Consider the following 13859-nt stretch of genomic DNA (forward strand, 5'->3'; position numbering starts at 1 on the left):
GAGACTGCAGAATTGTGAAGCTCCGCAACATGAACAATGTTATCTTGGGGCACCAGCTGAGCTCCAGTGGAGAAGGAAATAAATAAAGTAAGACATTTCCACATAACATTGTCGCCCGCTGTCATTCTTGTTGGAGGCGGAAGTGGCACCTGTGTAAATGTCTTTATGTTTGCAGCTGTATTTAAACTAACAACATTTGTACAGTGTTGTGAATGGCAATTCCATTTTTTTCTGAAGCTGCAAATGATGGATATTTTACATTGTAACAAAATCTAGGAAAGGCTCACTTTCACTAACAATTGGTGCACAAAGACAGCTAGAAGATTGGTATTGTAGGTCAGTAGTAAGACATTGCAAGGTGGATTCTACATCAAGCTGTTAAGTGATTGCTAGTGCTGTGGTGGGTATCCCATGTTGTAGATAGCTAGCTATAAGTTGTTCAGCTTGGTTCTAGGTAGTTGCTAGGCCGCCACAGGTAGGTTGTTTTGGCAGTGGTAAAGTGTAAAGCTAGAGAACGTAGTGGTTTGACAGCCCTTCCCTCAAAAGCCAATCGTCTACTTTATTACTGCCAATATGAAAACATGTCAACCATTTGTGTTGTGTTCTTGAAGGCATGGGAGGGGAGGATCCAAACATTAATTTGACCGATGTCAAATTGCTGTGGTGGAATGAGCTGATGAAATCACGTCACGACACTCTTGATTGAGACGTATAAGAAGTTGAAAGATGTGTAGAAAAAGTATAACCTGTGGAAGAAATGCGTTTTACACCTTACTTTGGGGCAGGTGCTTAACTTTAAGAGATTCTATCAACATTGACTGGTGATTCTACACATCTAAGTTTAAAGTCCCAGCGAATAATGAAAATGAAGTTCTGGCTCTCTCCCCATTCATTTATAAAGGAGCCTGGTCTTTGGTAGAATAACTGCCTGGCGGAATTGCCAAGATGGCTGCCGAGTGTCAAGAGTTGCCTAAAAGGACTTTGGCGCTCGTGTACTTGTGCTGTTAGCATAAGAATTGATTCACTCTATACAATGGTGATTCTGATTAGTTTGTTTGTGTACTATGCGAGTACACAACAGAAGTAGTGCTAATACTAGCACAAGTGCTAGTAGCAGTAGTTGTAGTCATTCAATTAGTGAAGGAATTGGTGGAATACCATTTAACTGTAAGTGTACCTTTATATGATCACACGTGACAGATTAACTTTGATTGATTAATTAATTGATCTGGTGCTTCTTCTCTGACAGTTGTTCTCACATGCTACAAAGACAAATTGGGATATAAAGCAGTTTAAAAAGTTTTTTACATTCCTGTTCCTGCAGGTGACTTCACCATTAACACCTCCACTGTACTGGAAAAGTAGTCTTAAAAATAAATCCCTAATAGGAAAAAAAACTAAAAGTAAACCTCAAAAAGTTTAAAATTCAACATTATTTGAAGCAATAAAGTGTGGTGAACAATTTAAAGGTGGAATTGGTTTGAGATAAAATTTTGTCAAATGACAATTTTCTCTAAGTGTAATTGCAAATTTCTAAAACTATATAACAAATTGCCATCAAAAGTCAAAGTCACATATCAGTGAGCAATATTTTTCCTTGTATCATATAGTACGTTTATGTGGGAGGACATAGGCAGATATGCAAAAACAAGGGGAGCTTCACTAACAGAGTGCATTGAAAAGAAAGTAAAGTAAAAAGCATTCCATTAGAAAGGGTGCATTTACTATTACATTAAGTCAATCAACAGATTAACAGGCGGACTTCTGCTTTTGCCACTAAGATTATTCTAGCAAATGTTTTTCCTTGAGTATATGGGTTCACAAGAATGTTTCCATTTCCAAAAGTCACATACCATCCTTCACAACATGGTCAAGGGGACAAAACATCCAATGAAGGAAGTTATTTTTCTTCAGATGATAAGTGTGCACTGGGGAGTGACACCAAACCACCAAACCCCCTTCCTCCTCCTCAAATGTTGTTTTCGTTTCTTGTCTTCCTCTCAGTGTCATAAATACAACTGTGTTATTGTTCCTATGAGTTTGTATGTAGAGACAGAAATTACACAAAGGGGACTTGTTAGTGAAAAGAAAACATTGTGGCCTTAAACGAGGGACAGTTTGACAGAAAAAGGAGCAACAGAGTGAGGTTGAGGAGAAATGAGACGGATAAATGAAGATCGTCTCTCTGGATTGCAATGACTTGTGCCTTGTGATGATACAATGAGGACGGGGAGGATGAGGGCGGAGAGTGTATTCTGATGGCACACACTTCAGGCTACGGAGGCTGGATACATCACCGTGTGCTTATGCGTTAAACAGGAAGAAATTAACTACAGTCTCACAATTTCATTAGGCAATTGTCGTGTATTCTGGCAGGGTTTCTAGCAAGGCCGTATTAGTCAGGGGGTATGAAGTCTGTATCATAGACTCCAAGTAAACTCTGGAAGTCTGTTAAGCCTGGCGCCTGGAGTATTCAGAGCTCTGATTAATATTCCTCACCACTATGCAGACTAGAAATTGAAAACTTTAGGTGGTGGGGGAGAGTGGGGGATTATGCCTGCGTGATTGGCTCCAAACTACAGCCATTGTTACAGCAGCTCTGTTGTAATTAGAGGGAGAAATTACTTTGGAAAAAATAGCTTTGGAACAGCTGGCGACACGTAAACTCTCTCACATCCAATCTAAGAAGTAAGCCTCCCAGCCGGTATGAGAAAGCACCTACTACTCCCCCCCATCATGCCTAGGTAGAGGGATGAAGAAGTAATTGCCGTCTTTGTTATGTGATCCAACAGAAGCGGTATAATGGTAACCTACAGTACCAATTAAGAGATCATACATGTAGGGCTCTTTACATATGAAATAATTGTCCAACATACCTTCTTAATTAGACTGTAGGAGTTTCAGACACATGGTTATTAGGATGTGTCAGAGAAATTAACCTTTTCCTCTGAACTCACAATTCTCTATATTTACACTTAAGTTTAAGAACGACATAGGCCTGTAAGAGTTGAGAGTAAAAAATATGATGCATATTGAAGCCATGGTTAAATCCTCCATTAGAGTGGTGTGTAGAGACTTTCTCATGGGCAGGAGCAATAATTTCATTTAGTGCATCACGGTGTCCAGCGTGTGGATTAAATTTAACCCCTAGCAGAGCAACACTTGTAGTCATCAGTGAGGCACTTGTGCTGACCGCAGAGATACTTGGCAGCAACTTGGCTGATCCAGGGTCACGTTCGTCGACCAAAAGGTCATTTTGTCAGTACTTGGGGCTGAACATAAGACATGGGCTGACCAAAGAAGTCTTAGGGCTCACTAAAACGGCACGTGGTTAACTGGCCAAGGGGCTTGTGATCAGCTGTTACTCGGGCTGCCCAAAGTGACACTTAGGATGGTTCTGAATTATGTTTCCATTACTACTTTAATCATGTCAAGTTGAAAATCACCATCACCAAGATAAGTAACTTCCACCTCCGGCTTGGGAACTACATTTGCAGAGGTAGGACAGTTTGTGAATACAGGCCCAGATTTACATCCAGTATTCAAAAAATCCCTTTTTCATACTGAACAGAGGGGGAACAGTATCTGACAGTAGTATTCCAAGCTGTCAGGATGCGTTCCCCCTGTTTAAATGGTCAAATTTAATGATATCAGCCTGAAAATCACAGGACTTATCTGTTGTTGGGAAAGAAGTCAGGAGTATGAATTTGAACGATGTGCGAGCCTCCCTTCATACTGAACAGAGGGGGAACAGTATCCGACAGTAGTATTCCAAGCTGTCAGGATGCGTTCCCCCTGTTTAAATGGTCAAATTTAATGATATCAGCCTGAAAATCACAGGACTTATCTGTTGTTGGGAAAGAAGTCAGGAGTATGAATTTGAACGATGTGCGAGCCTCCCTTCATACTGAACAGAGGGGGAACAGTATCCGACAGTAGTATTCCAAGCTGTCAGGATGCGTTCCCCCTGTTTAAATGATCAAATTTAATGATATCAGCCTGAAAATCACACGACTTATCTGTTGTTGGGAAAGAAGTCAGGAGTATGAATTTGAACGATGTGTGAGCCTCCCTTCATACTGAACAGAGGGGGAACAGTATCTGACAGTAGTATTCCAAGCTGTCAGGATGCATCCCCCCTGTTTAAATGGTCAAATTTAATGATATCAGCCTGAAAATCACAGGACTTATCTGTTGTGGGGAAAGAAGTCAGGAGTATGAATTTGAAAGATGTGTGAGCCTCCTTTCATACTGAACAGAGGGGGAACAGTATCTGACAGTAGTATTCCAAGCTGTCAGGATGTGTTCCCCCTGTTTAAATGGTCAAATTGAATGATATCAGCCTGAAAATCACAGGACTTATCTGTTGTGGGGAAAGAAGTCAGGAGTATGAATTTGAACGATGTGTGAGCCTCCTTTCATACTGAACAGAGGGGGAACAGTATCTGACAGTAGTATTCCAAGCTGTCAGGATGTGCTTTACCTGCTATAATGGAGCTGGATTTAAGACAAATATGATAAAATAGCGATTTATATTTGCCTATAAATGAATGAGCACATTTTGTTCCAAAAGTTCACAATATTCGAAATGAAAAGTCTCTCACAAATTAAATATTTTTTATTAATAGAAATAACAGTAGTTGGTTGTGTTAATAAAGACAAAAAAACACAAACATATGTGCTGTGGTCCCAGTTTAAAAATATTACTTGACAGTCATGAAATTTGGATTTCACGTCTACCATACAACATCCTCGGATAAAACTCGCTAAAAAAAAGTCAGTTTTGAACCTCTGCTCTCTCCACAGTGCCTCTGTGGTACGAGCACAATAGCTCGTGGGCGAGCTTTTTGTGAACGTGCGCTTCCTTCGCCTTTCGGGGCATTTTGGATGGGGGCGGGACCAGGGGAAACAAACCTCGACAAGGAAACTGAGCTCGATACAACACCGGCGGTTATTTACCAAAATATACACCTGCACCCGGCGTTTAAAGGGGACCACATGATGTGTTTCATAATGTTTCTATGTGTTTACAGCTGCTAATGTATGTAACGCTGTTACTGTGATGATACATGACAGTTAAATATTGAATATGTCTATAATAACCACATCCTGACATGTAACTGTGATTTTTGATGGGTACTAATAATAACAATCATGACAAAAAATTAACAAAGACTGCAGATCACGATAAGAAGCTGCAACTGGCAGTGAGCTGCTTTCTTTTCTGTTAGCAGTGAAGTGATGTACTCCATGACAGATTATAAAGCATGATAATGTATAAAATAACATTTAATGGTAAAAAAAAAGTACAGTTGCAGTAGGCTTCTATTATAAATATGCAGCATATATATAGTTTTTATTATCATTATTATTATTATTATTATTATTATTATTATTATTATTACTATTTTTCTGCAAATTCTTGACTTTGAATGGGAGCTGCTGTTAAGCATTTCTGTTTCTGATTCATATATTATGCAGTCAGTTGTCCATATTTTAAGTTAAATTAAAGGAATCAAGACAGATGTCACATTTACATGTCAGGGTGTGGTTATTATAAACACAGATTCAATATTTAAGTGTCATTTATCATCACAGTAACAGTGTTACATACCAGCCCCCCCCCCCCCCCCCCCCAATTGTTTTTAAAAAAACACCACCACCACCACATCCATCCCCCGCACTTTTGAAAAGCTTGCTACACCTCTGGGCTACGCAATGCCTGAAGTGAAAATAAGGAAGTTGCCTTCAAGCCCATGACAAAGCCAATGAAACGATATTGGATAAAGAATTGTATTTATGAGGAGAATTAAGTGCCTAACCCTAAAATTCTACCACAAATTCATATTTCACCAAACACAGAGGTCATGTGATAATATTAGTCCCATGCGAATCGGCATCTCTGTGATTTGGGGTTGTTTTTTGTTTTTCTTAAGGTTTTTTGTGTTTTCCACGCCTTTTTCTGCCTTTTTCCCAGTCGAGAATTATGGAGGCTGCATGGGGAATATAAATGAAAGTTTTGACAGCATTTTGGGTGCAAATTCAGGAGGCTCATCAGAAGAGCGAAATCTCGAAAGATGATTAGATGGATTACATGCATTGCAGCATACGGTTAGGAACATTTTTCCATCTTTCAACAGGCTCACCAGTTATTATATTAAAAATATCCATATCTTACCACCTTGGCAGTGTGGCCAAGAAAGTAGGTTGACAAGTACAGGCCCTCATCACAACAGAGCAGGAAAAGCACAGGTGTTTCTAATAACCTTAAAGATGGCTCCATTCTGCATGACACCAGGACCCTGAATCATCATTTATTTTATCATTTCCATCCATGCTTTTCCTACTGTGACATGTCATAAAAGAAATAAAGTGCTAATCCAAAACCTATGTTGAATATGGACGAAAAAGAGAATGTAATTATTTTTGGTGTGCAAACCCTTATTTTGTACTTCACAGAAGACATTTTGACATGTCACAATAGTCTGCCAGGATTATTATCTCTGGTACTTACGACTGCATCAGAGCCCTGCTTACCTAAGCTTTTACCCAAGACATTTTTAAAGGGCAACTCATTGTATAGCATGCTTTTGTTGAAGCCACAAGTCGGAAAATCTGCACCCACTTTTAAGGCTATCAATTTATCCATACATCAATCCATTCTCTCTCCATATGCTAAATAAAAACTCAAAATTGCATAAAATAAATAAAGAAGGCCAGTCAACCAGTTCACAGCATTAAACAGTTATTTCAGTCTCCCAACTCACCTTGATGCCGACAAAGTCAACAGGAATGATGGGTTTCTGCAGCGAGGGCAGGCTGGCCTCATCCAAAGGCTCTCCCACCATCACTTTGGTTGCCACATTGATGAAGTCCACACCGATTGTTTTCGAGACAAAAGGGAAGGAGCGTGATGCACGCAGATTACACTCAATCACCTTAAAGGGGAAGAAAATAATCAAAAGACAAACACATTCAATGCAGCTCTGTTAATTATCAGTGGTCAATAAAGCTAAGCTATAAAATCAAAACTAAAGGCAACACTGATCAAGATATCCATCCAGTTCGGCAAATTATTTGACACAAGGTGATTTCACTTTGAGAGTGAATTGCATTTAATGCAACTAGGTGTGAAAATGCTGATATATCATATAGTCATACCCTGAAGGAGTATTACTTACCATGACATCATTGCCTTTAACCAGAAATTGAGTGTTAAAGGGCCCCGAAATTTCAAATGCTTGGGCGATTTTCTGAGTGGCAATCTTAACCTGAACGGAAGGGAGACAAACACACACAAATCAATCAATCAATCAATCAATCAATCAATCAATCTATCTATCTATCTATCTATCTATCTATCTATCTATCTCTCTATCTACACATACTACATCTACTACTATCTATCTATACACATCACACATAATCTATCTACTATCTATCTATCATCTATCTATCTATCTAATATATAATAGAATATATATATATATATAACACACAGATAGATATATATATATAATATAACATATATATATATATAGATTATATATAGATAATAGACATATAATATATATATATAATATATATATATATACATATATACAATATATATCTATATATATATATATATATATATATATATATATATATAATATATATATATATCTATATATATATATCTATATATATATATATATATATATATATATATATATATATATACTCGTGTGCCTGGAAGAGCTGCCAAGACATATGCTGTCTTGTGAAAGCAAATGTTAAAGCTCCGATGTCTTTGCTAGATAAGGGATTTAAAATCACAAATCAGAGTGAAGGGTGACTGCTTCTACATTGTGTATAGGGAGAGTGTTGCAGGAGGCCAGCTAGGCTAGCTGACAGGCTAACCTCACTGGTCAAAAACACCCGCAAAATGATAACGTATGCCTAAACCCTGTATACAAAAAATATATATACCATCAATATATATAAACGAGAGCTGTGAAAAGCAGATATCTGTCACGCTACATTGTACGAGTACAGAATATGAAAAAAAAATGTTATTTTGTTCCTGTTTAAATGCACTCAGCATATTAGTAGAATATCAGTTGGCTCATTAAATACATTAAAGTATAACTGAATGCTGAGGGTGACTTTACTGACCTTTTCTAGCGCCCCCTGGCTAATCTTCTGGGTTGGAAGCATTAGGGTTGCATCTCCGGAGTGTACCCCGGCATCTTCCACATGCTCCGTTATGGCATGGACCAGAACCTGGACGGACACACCGTGATTATGTCACACTGACGGTATTTGCATGCAGATCAGCACTCTGATAAATCCCCACTCAAGGCAACTCATCGTTTTGCAGCCTTGCTCCTTTCTCTGATGAGAATTTTTTAGACTAAGAGGCAGATGGCCTCCAGACATGATGTGTTTATTATACCTACAATATGTCACATTGTGAAACAGCATACATAAATGCAGTGTCAACTAGTGTATTTGTAGGAACGCTCATTGAAAATCTGTTCTGGACTTGGGGGCCTGTTTTTGTTGACGGACTAGCTCCGAAACAATGTATTTTCGATATGCAGTGTCAAAAGAATAACTTCCCACATTTCACCCGCAAGGAAAGGAGATTTGTATCACCAAGCAACTCCGCGCAAGTGTGTGTATGTGTGTGATAATGAGCTGCCGTGTCATTAGCTCATTTAAACTGCTGCTAACCACAACATTCATTAGCACTCTTCAGATAGAGCCTGTAATTAATACGTATTATCTCTGACTTTTCCTCTCTCCCACACATATACTTACACACACTTATACACACACGCAGCCTGGCCGGGAATAATGAGGCCTGTTTGGTATTCAATGAATGGACAGCTTGTTAATGTGATACTGAAGATAATGGAGGGGCTGCATTCAGGGAAAGTAGAGAGGGAAAATCCACCATACAACTGAATTGCCCACGTTCAAACTGACACCCTTGAAATGACTCCCACCGCCTAAACAATAGAAAAACAGACAGGGCATTCATGACAAGAACCCTGGTGGCTCCGTCGCCTGCTGCAACTTAAAACGCCAACAATTATACTGTTATGTAAGTTTTTAAAAGTTACAGTGAAGTGACTATTAATGTCAAAGTGTAACCTACAAGAATCATCAGTCTGTGGTGTGTCTTGTGGACATCCAGGACTCTATTCTGTGTCCTCCCTATCTACACCATCTAGTATTTCTTTTGGTGGTTTCCCAACAATCCAAAGAAAAGAATGAACAGAAGTGCATATGTGCATACCTTCACACTGTGGATTTCATCCTACATTCATAATAGTATGCAAGTAAACCAACTATATTCCGATTAATTTAAATATCACTTCCAGATGTAAGACGTGTGACAACACTCTGCTTTGAATAATCTGTGTCTGGGTTTATCTTGAACTCAGTATGGTTTTCCCACAAAAAATTAAAATAGGTTGTTAAAATGTAAGTGGAGGAGTACTTTAAGATGGAAAGAGCCTTTCCCATTGAATCACAGGACTTGCTGTGAGGTCAACACAATATTCAAGCAGAGACAGGGGACGAGGCCTGCTGAGGAACGACTCAGTAAATCAAGAGGACACCAGTTCACCACCAACTGTTGCTCTTAAAAGGTTAAGTTCACTCAAAAAAAAAAACCTCAATCATTATGTACTCACCCCCATGCTGATGGAATGTCGGGTGAAGACACATTCATGGGTGTGAATAGAAAGACTGAATTTGAATTTTTGTGTGAACTTATTAAAAACATTTAATTACCGTCAATAAATGACTGAAAATGATGATTAACAAAATACTAAACTGGTCATCAGTGAGAAAATAAATGCAGTTTTTTAATAGCTTCCTTGTCAAGTGACTTAGTGCCTCAAAATTATTACTGAATTGTATTCCTACATAATACACAATTAAGAAACACCTCTTTTTTAATTTCAGTTATTTTATAAAGCTGTAGTCTGTCACTATTTTTTGGTTATATTTGCTAAAAGTGTCATTATGATCTGACAGTAGAATAAGATACAGTTCAGCTGTGTAGAAATCGACTGTCTGTGGGACCACCCAGTGACTGTAATTTGATTTGGAAGAATCCACAGCTCCCGGGTCAATACAACCAATCATAGCCAAGGGGAGTGTCTGAGAAGTGTCAGTCATTCTCATGCATACACTGCTGGCAGCCCCCCTCCCTCACGCAGTGCGTACTGGGAAGTGCCCCTCCCCCACGCAGGTGCAGTGCCTGCTCTTACCTGATCAGATAAGCTCAAGCTCAAACTGTAAACAATGGTGGAGAACAGACTACAACAACAGATCTGAAAAATGCCCCACCATTGTCCATGTCAATCGGAAGAAATAAGAACACTGACGAAGAAAAGCAGTGTAAATACAAAGAATTGGACCGAGCCAGAGAGAAAACAAGGATAAATATCAGAACGTCATTCCAGAGGTGGAGGGAGCTGCGGGATATAGAAGGACTCAAGCGACACAGAGTTTGCTGCTTTTCTGCTGGACAAGTAAGCAATGTTTTAACCACAAGGATATGGTGGTGGCCATTACAGTAATACACGCAATAGCGCATATCGCAATGTTGCAGTTGAGCTACGTAGCACACCGTCTGTCGGGGGGGGGGGGGGGTTGCGAACGCTCGTCAACGTCAGTCGGGGGGGGGGGGGAGACACGGACAGACGGTCATCAACTCCGTCAGCCGGGGGACGGACGGACGCTCACCGCCGTCAGCCGGGAGCTCCTAGCCGTCAACCGGGGACGGACGGACGCTCGTCACTGTCACGCGCGCTGTTCCACCGTCTGGGGAGAACCCTGCTTAGAAGTGAGGCAAAAATGCTTGGGCGCTGCGCCTAAGCCGTATAATGGCAGGGAAAACCCTGGCTTGTATGCTGACTCCGGTGTTTAACTTTGTCTTTATGGCTACTGGTTACCAAAAGTGTCTTCCAAGTGACCGGGCAGTTATAATGTTAGTTTGTGTTCAGTATGCTCTGAAGTTGTTGAATTGGTTTAGAGAAATAACGTTACTCATGCTTCAGAAAGGCAGCATGGCAGCACCAGGTAATATTTACCTGGTAACTCTGTCTACCGCAGTGTGAGGAATATTGTATGTTACTCAGGATATCTACAGTGATACAATGATAAGTTGGTTTTTTTTTAGACTTTTTTCTCAAAACTCCAGACTGCAGCTTTAAAAAATATATTCTTCTCAAAATTCAGCATTTTTTCAAATGTTTCCATGTCATATGACCACCTGTTGACATCTGTTCATTGATCACTACAGAAAGCTCTTTTCCTTCATCATTCTTGCCTTTCTCCTCCTCCTGACTTTTTCAATTAAGCCCATGGCCCTTTTACATCCCGTTTACATGACAAAAGTTTTACTAAATACAGAAGTGTTTATACCTAAAAACATTCTGCTTTAACCCAAAGGTTGTGAAAACAATACTAGTGCACATGGATCTGCAAAAATGATTGAAAATACTGTAGCAGGCATGACAGGGCAGTAGGTGGTTTTTGCAATTGAATACCTTAGACCAACACTACACCCCTGCACTTTCTTCTACAGAGCAGTGGAGCCACCACATCACAGCTGTAGGTGCAGCGAATCTACACTCTCCTGGAGGAGTGTCAATAAAACCAGTAGAGTCAGCAGCACAAAGAAAGCTCAATTGTCATTGTTCTTGTTGTCGCCTGGCTATTAGTCTGCAAATATAGCACATGTACGCAAATTAGGGCGGTGTCGCAGTTTTCACAGGAATTGCATTCTGCCATTTTAAAACAACAACATTGTCATTTGAAGGAACAGCCAAAACCATTGTCTCATAAACGGCCCCTTAAGCTTCTACAGCTTTTGCCACCTTTGTCTGAAAAAAACAGGGAACTGGCCCTGAACCAATCTAATCTAAAGAGAAAAATTAATTTAGTATCACCACTTTCATTCTGCATTTCGGTTTTAATGTATTCCATTCTCCCAATCAGATGTGTCTGGGCTGTAATGTCTTTTCACAGAAGATGAATGAGATTACTTCCACTTTATTCATCTGCTGTGCTCAATATCTGTCCTACCTCTCCATTTAAAGTGAAAAATAGCTGAGGACTGAATAATGCCAAGCTACACGTATGCATAACAATGATACTGTTATACATTCAAATATGGTCAAACGGGGTCTCAATGTAAATAAAAGAGGGACAAATAATGTTGTTTTCCAGGCGGGTACGCTGTATAAAATCATGTTACATTATGTAGATGTATAGTCTCCTAAAAAGCAGTATTTTAACATAAACACGCCCATGTTTTACATCACTTATATTATGTTGTATGCCTAATTGGCAAGGTCTTGAGTCTAAGCCGTCTTCACGTACACTGGGTGGCAGCACCATGGCATTAACGTCATGTTTCTCTTTTGCAACATGTCAGTTATGTTTCACCTTGCCACCCTTGGCCACAGCGTCCACCTCCACTTCTCTGGCACCGCGGATGAACTTGGTGATGACCACTGGATGCTCCTGGAGGAAAGACAGTGGGACAGTTATTCTATCAGTGAATCAAAGCTGACATGGTGTGCAGTGTGTGTAGATTTTAGTTTGGGCTTTAGTTTTTTTGGGGCTCTGAGCTCCAACACACTGGATTTGAAATGAAATCTTCAGTTTAAAGTAAACTTGTTATTTGAGGGTGTTGACATAAATACAGAGAAATCATTTCTGCTCAGCTGAGGCAACCCAGGGGTGGGAAATCTTGTCAAAGAATAATATCAAGATCTATTTAATCACAGTCACTATCCACAAACTGAATTGTGAAATGTTGTCTCAATTTTGAAATGCCCTGTAGACTATAGCTAGACTTAGAAATACAAATAGCCTATGATTTATCCATCTGCAGCATTTAGAAACAACATTAAATAAAAGAGATTGTTTTGTTGCACAAGTTCATTTTGTGAACGAAAACTTGTTCATCAACAAACAATAACAACTATGACAAGGTACAACCAACAATCATCAACTAGCATGCACATAGATTTTCACCTATTAAGTGTCTAAGTGATTCAGTTTCTGCATCAGACACCAACAAAACTGTCCTCTCTTATTCCAAAATGTCCAGTACATCCAGTTCGGTAACATATTTAGTCAAAAACACAGCATTCCGTGATTAAACGGTTAGAAAATGGCAAAAAAAATTGCCATTGCAGATGCTTTTTCATGCTTTTATCTATCAAAAGACTCTCATTTCACAGCAGACACCATTACACGTCTATACCGAGAGATCCTGAGATGGCAGCAGATTATAGCGTCTACGCCCGTGCTAGAGCCTTAAACAGCCAATGAGTTATTGTGTAGACAAGTGACCCACTGTTTCTACTTTCTCCTCTCTTTCACCTTTCAAAAAGAGCCCAAAACCATGTCTGTGCCCCAAACGGTCCATCAACAGCTTTGAATTTACTTTGGCCTACACTGGAATATGCTTTTCAGATAATTTTACATACATTTCCAGGAAAAAGAACAAACCACTTGAGGTAATTTGTCAGGTTAGACATCCAGATCGCCCGACCCTAAGGCAACCAGTGAGTTCTTTTTAGGACGAAACTATTTAATGTTCTTACTAGTTTGTTACCTAACCCCAATCCAACTAAGCACAGGAGTCACTTGCTAAAGACAAAATGCACGCAGAGTGAAGATGGCTCCAACATAGGCTTGGCAAAGCCTCCCCAGCGAACCAAAATATGAATCATTAATTCATCCTTAATTTAAAGCTGAATGTCATTAATTTAGTACAGAAAGGGTGCCACTGTTCAAATAGTGTGACACACGAGTATTGCATTACAACTCTATTTTAAACC

General features: G+C 39.5%; 1 protein-coding gene across 1 annotated transcript in view; it reads right to left on the minus strand.

Moving 5' to 3' along the window:
- Positions 1-13859, minus strand: part of cps1 (carbamoyl-phosphate synthase 1, mitochondrial) — a 61098-nt gene that overhangs the window by 11571 nt on the left and 35668 nt on the right. Inside the window, exons 29-32 of the mRNA XM_030429377.1 lie at positions 12454-12531; positions 8158-8265; positions 7182-7271; positions 6768-6938 (exon numbers count right to left, since the gene is read on the minus strand). Coding sequence (XP_030285237.1) covers positions 6768-6938; positions 7182-7271; positions 8158-8265; positions 12454-12531 — 447 coding nt within the window. The remainder of the gene's footprint in view (positions 1-6767; positions 6939-7181; positions 7272-8157; positions 8266-12453; positions 12532-13859) is intronic.

Source organism: Sparus aurata, chromosome 9 (assembly GCF_900880675.1).
Source record: "Sparus aurata chromosome 9, fSpaAur1.1, whole genome shotgun sequence".
Classification (NCBI taxonomy): Eukaryota; Metazoa; Chordata; class Actinopteri; order Spariformes; family Sparidae; genus Sparus; species Sparus aurata.